Genomic DNA, 5,737 nt, shown 5'->3' on the forward strand with positions numbered 1-5,737 from the left:
AAAAAACAAAAACAAAAACAAACAAGTGTTTATATTCTAGTAACTGGTTAAATTCATTGACCGCGACATCGTCCAACGGACTGTCAAGGCTCTGCAAAACATGCATGAAAAAAAAAAGATTAATACATCTTAAAGAACTGCATTTTTTCACGTTAAAATTTATTTGTTAGAACTGTTGTTTTAAATAAAAGTTTTATGTGTTGAATGTTTTTCTATGGTCAAATATAAATGAAACAACTTACCCCGACCCCTGTAACAACTTACCCCATAGTTGGGGTAAGTTGTTACATTCCAGTGACCTCTAAAATCTAACTGAACCGAGTAGAAATATGCTTTCATATATACTTTGCTATACATTTCTATAAACGGCAAACAATGAGCTTTTCATAGATATATGGACTATCTACATTGGCAAATAAATCGGGAAGATACATCGAAAACAGTGAAAAATGTAACAACTATCCCCGGTCTCCCCTATAGCGAAAAATTGTATTTTCTGGACGTTTGAAAATAACGAAATAAGTGACTTCAGGAAGGACGTTTTCGATTGCAATTTGTTGAACATACTCAGATTTCTGAAGTCATGCATAAACTGGAAATATCTGCGTAATTATTTAAATCCTTCAATTAATATGCTGCAAAATAAAATAACTGAATTAGAAAAGGTTAAATTGATACAAAGGCTTGATTTACTGATCAATTTTGATTGCGGTCACACGTCGTTGTTAAGATGTCCATTGGTAAACGAAATGTCGTTCTTTTCGACAGAGGAAATCAATCAAAGAATTATATTTATAGATTTGGTAGAACAACTAATTATGTCAGCTGTTTGTGTCACTGCAGCTCATCAAAAATTGGAATACCTGATTTTTGGCAATGTTCTTACACCAATTAACTTTTATAAAATAGCTCAAAAACAATTAATCCCTCTCATTCGGAAATACAATCCACTGGGACTTTTTGATCGCTTGGATGCAATTTCAAATGAAGAGATACTTAGCATTCTTCTCAATGGAATTGCAAATTGTTATCATCAGATTAAATGATGGCATTCAGCTTCCGACTCAGCTACACTGAGGAGTGGGGTGAACATCTTTTGTTTTATTTGTATTGTTATTTACGTATATTTCAATCAGGTTTCATCCGTTTTTATTTTGCTTAGTGAGATTTTCATTTGTGGAATGATATTTGAAACTTTTAACTCCATATGAAAATAAATAAGCTTATCGAAATTCCTACGCCTCTCAATTCTTTTTTTTTTCAATATCTTTCATAGTACAAATTGTACATTCATGACATTTGTCGCACGTTTAAATATTAGTTGTATTTTTTAAAACTGCAGTAAAATCGATTTATACAAATTACCTATGCTCCGGCGATTTTGCGGGTTGGGGGGGGGGGGGGGGGGGGTGCACCGCCTCCCCCCCTCTGGATCCGCCCTTGAATATCCTGGTGAGAGTGACGATTTTGTTTGTAACGAGCAGCCAAAACAATTACCTGAGAGCCGGATATTCCCGAAAACAGTGATAGACCACTTTTCTTATCCCGGTGGCATCTCTTTCTGACGGTATAAGCAAACAAACGGAGGTATTTATAGCACAAACCTTATAAATTAAAAAAAACCTGTAAAACTGTAAACAACAAAGTGTCCTACCTATATTGTTTGAATATCTTCCTGAAAACAGGTTTCCATCCTTATCAAATCAAAACAAATATGGCGGCACTCACATTAGTGTAATATGTGTATGACGTCATCACTTTCCGCCGATATGATGTAAGCTACAGTCACTGCCCAAAAATACGGCAGTACATGTTTTTTCTTCAAAGTTTAAATTTGACACATGTCCAACAGTAACTAAACACTAAATTTGTAACGTTTTATCACTTCTTTAGGTTTTTAGCAGTTTTTTTTATAAATGTGAACACAACAGAACACTATGTACAATGTAATGGCAAATGTTAATGTTACAGTTTACTCCTCTGTACCTGTGCACTTTGGACACAGGAAGGAGTCACCTCTTCTAATAACCCTGACTGGGGAACAGAATCCAAGGTGTACCCAGCCATTGCATTTATCACAGCATGCCCAAGAGACTATGGTTAGACTGATGCAATTCTTGAGCTCCTCAGGATGGAATTTTTGACAAATGCAGCACACATCAGTGTCATCTTCAGATTCAGAAGAGGAAGAGTATTCTGTCTGGGCTGCCTGAATACCAGATGTACTCGGAATGGGTTCAGTGACGGTATGTGTTTTCTTTAAGTTAGTTTTCTTTTTATCTGCTGCTACAACTCTTTTCCCTGGAGCAGTTTGCTTTTTTTTCAGACTTGGTTTGGCATTACTTTTTACATGTTCTTTGATTTTTTCATAGACAATTTGTTCAGTAATAGGTTTCCCACTCACAACTTTACTTAAGGTATTTCTTACCTTTTTAACTGGAACATGTTTCAAAATTTCCCCACCTCTCTTTTCCAGGAAGAGCCTTGCATCAGTATTGCAGTCATCAACAGCCAGGGCCTGTTCTTGTTCATGGTTCTCTGTGGTATCAGGTGCTGGTCTAAAAACTGAAGCAGGTGCAAGAGCAGAATCTGGCACTACATTTGGGTTAAATGGATATACCCCACAATGTTTGAAGGCGGACTGGATGTTACTTGCAGAAAGAGAAGAAGTGTATGCCTTACAGCCAATCTTGCACACATCAAATCTGGTAATCAAACAACCTCCAGACTGTCGAAGGTGTTGATGACAGGCATGATTCCAGGCAATTTCAAAAGGCCCGTAACAACTTACGTCCAGAGGCTGTAGTAAATGGCTACAGTGAGGGGGAAGAACAAACAAAACAATACCATTCTTCTGTGCCCACTCAATCAGCCCAAGGAAACATGACTTCTGTGACCATCATACAATACGAGCACCTTACTGCCGTCAGCCCGAGAGGGTAGATGTGGCTCTAGATGCTCTGTCATATACTTTGTGAACACTTCAGTGTTAGACCAGCCAGATTCTGATACTGTTCCAGACGTGCCAGAAGTACAGCCTTCAAGTAGACCTGGAAGCATCCTAACACCAGGAAATACGAAAAAGGGCGGCACCTGTATAAAAAATGAAAGGGAGGTGATCAATAAAACAACATGAACATTGTTTTATCATTTTATATGATATTTATAGACAGATTACCTAATTATAACCAGTCAGTTATAGATTACCTAACTATTATTAGTCAGTTATATTAAGAATTTAGTATTGCAACAACTACATTTTTTGCATCTAACAAATTGTTTGGAAAAATTATACATAATACAAAATTTAAAAAATCTATGTATATATGATTGTGTATTTCATGTATGTTAACTATAAATAACAGTATGCATTAAAAATTTGCAAATTCTTAAGTGAAAATATCTTAATTAATAGTGCAACATAAAAATACGTTATGTGAAAATTTACTTGGTTTCCAACAGCATTTCCTCCACCAATCACAGTGACTGTTTTCGACTTTCCACATGTAACAGCCTGTGGTTTATAATGAGTACCTGTGACAATTTTTGGTGGCTTATGTTCAAGTGAAAGACCTTTCTCATCAATATTATAAATGCAATGTGGTTTATCTTTTAAGTTGTATTTGGTGAGAATTTTGTTTAGTTCATTGAAGTACTGGGCAATAGCCGGGCGGGTTGCACTTCTTGCTCTTGCCATCTCCAAAGATCTAGGTTTCACAACTTTAATGCTAGGCCATCGGTTCAGAAAGTTATAAAACCACTGTTTAGAAAGAGGTTTGTCTTGTTCTCTTAGGCCAAGATGCACAGCATAATCTGAGGCTAAGTTAATTGTTTCCTGCCGGGTATATCCAAAACCAATCTCAGCCATTGTAATAAGGTGCTGACTCAGAAATGCTTCCTGTTCTTGTGAGAATAGAGGAGGAGTACCAGACTTAAGGACATCTACTGATGTTTTTCCTCTTATTCTATCTTTTAATGTTGTAATTGGTATGCCAAACTGTTTGGCAACACGTTCCACAGGTAGATGGTGTTCTTTTACCATGTTATATGCATCTGTAACATCCTGAGGGGTGTAAGTAGTTCTGTACTTCCTCTTAACAGTACTTTGAAACTACAAGAAAAAATACTACCACTCATAAGAAGGTAGGTAAAAATGGATCGAATTTTTGGAAACACCCTGTACATGAAACACAAAAGTTGATGACGTCATCAATGCATATGATGTCACAATGCAGACGAGGAATGTTTTGGTTATTGAAAAAATACTTTATAATGATGAATTTTATGATTTTTTAATTGGAATTTTTGGAATTAACAAAAGAACATGTAAGAAGGTAAGTTATATATTTTTTAGAGTAGAATTACCTGTCTTATTTCCATTTTTTTATCCGGCTGTCAAAATGAACGAAACTCCTTCCCTTGTTTACAGTGCGGTCAAATCAAGCGTGAAATATCGTCTCGCGAGATTACAGAAAGCCCTAAATGCCAACCGTCAGAAAGACAAGTACGTCGGAAAGAGATGCCGAAGGGATACAAACATACACCCATATATTACAAATTATTGAATACGTTATGCGAAACGAAATATACTAAACAGCAAAAGAAACTATCCAGATGTATAACTGGTATATTTTGAAATAAAAAAAAAAATTTCAAATTTGAATTGTTTCTTCATACCAAAATTACACTTGAATCTACACGTGATAAATTTTTAAAAATCAATCAACCGTGAAGTCAGTAGTCCCACAATAGCCGTTTGAGAGGCTATATCTTCTGCGCGTCAGTTGCATTGTAACATGCATATCATTAATTTTGTCCATTTGTCCGTCTGTCCTTTCTTCTGTCTGACCGACCGTGAATTGTTAAAGATTAATCTTGAAAAGTAGACGTTTTATTTCTTGTTTATAGATGGTCGGTTAATGAGAATATAAAGATCCTTCAATTTTGTTTCAACATAAAATATGTGGTTCCTGTGGCAGAAAATACGACACGTGTCCCTTATGGTAAAGGACTGCTAGACATTAGTCTTGGTATATGTTAATTCAGAGATATCTCCTTAACTGTTTACATAATCGAAAAAAGCTTAGCAGCACCGAGAGAATGGATTTTCATTGTAATTGATATACATGTATACTGCATAAAATAATAGAATATAAGTAGAAAATGATGTAAACTTCTTTTTCAAAATTAGACATGTGAAAATTTACTAAATAGGTTTTAGCTTATACCATGATAAGAACATTACTCTGATTATGAAAACAAAAACACACACAAAAAAAAAAAAAAAAAAAAAAACCAAAAAACAAAACAAAAAAAAAACAAAACAATTTGGCTAGAACTCTATAAGGATTGTTAATTAAATCTTTTCATTATAAAGTATCTTCTTACTCATTTTACATCCGTGACGGATTTTCCACTTTTATTTTATAGTGTAACTCAAATTTTGCCTTATTGTCTTTCTGCATATTTTCCTTTTGGTATATGCTGTACAATGTATATAACTTCCCCCTATGAGCAATAATGCATATATATGACTTGCCATGGACGATACTAGTACGTTATCTATCACGTAACGTCTTCAGTGTGTCCATATAACGCGACTTTGACATCATTTTTTTTTTTGTAAATATGGCAAGCTAAATTGACAACAACTTTGTCGATTCGAAACTTGAAGGCAATGTAAGTTCTTCACTCCTTAGTCAAATTTGGTCAAATATAGCACAGACTGAGGCAAAAA

The 5,737-nt window shown here is 35.1% G+C and overlaps 1 protein-coding gene and 1 long non-coding RNA gene across 2 annotated transcripts; one reads left to right on the forward strand and one right to left on the reverse strand.

Moving 5' to 3' along the window:
* The first annotated feature begins 1,542 nt into the window (after positions 1-1,542).
* Positions 1,543-2,870, forward strand: LOC128557795 (uncharacterized). The gene is made up of 3 exons (XR_008371394.1): positions 1,543-1,587; positions 1,972-2,246; positions 2,477-2,870. It is a non-coding gene; the product is annotated as an uncharacterized LOC128557795 (long non-coding RNA).
* On the reverse strand, positions 2,869-4,400 carry LOC128558062 (uncharacterized). The gene is made up of 2 exons (XM_053546853.1): positions 3,449-4,400; positions 2,869-3,093 (listed from the first exon to the last, which is right to left on the reverse strand). The coding sequence occupies exons 1-2, from the start codon at positions 4,040-4,042 to the stop codon at positions 2,869-2,871; spliced, it is 819 nt and encodes a 272-aa protein (XP_053402828.1). The 5' UTR covers positions 4,043-4,400.
* Positions 4,401-5,737: the final 1,337 nt, after the last annotated feature.

Source organism: Mercenaria mercenaria, chromosome 6 (genome assembly GCF_021730395.1).
Source record: "Mercenaria mercenaria strain notata chromosome 6, MADL_Memer_1, whole genome shotgun sequence".
Classification (NCBI taxonomy): domain Eukaryota; kingdom Metazoa; phylum Mollusca; class Bivalvia; order Venerida; family Veneridae; genus Mercenaria; species Mercenaria mercenaria.

Excerpts from the sequence above, each read along its gene's own strand:
- LOC128558062 (XM_053546853.1), bottom strand. The coding sequence starts at position 4,042 with ATGGTAAAAGAACACCATCTACCTGTGGAACGTGTTGCCAAACAGTTT. Across the intron at positions 3,094-3,448 it reads GAAATGCTGTTGGAAACCAA|GTGCCGCCCTTTTTCGTATT; the intron begins GTAAATTTTCAC and ends TTTTTTATACAG.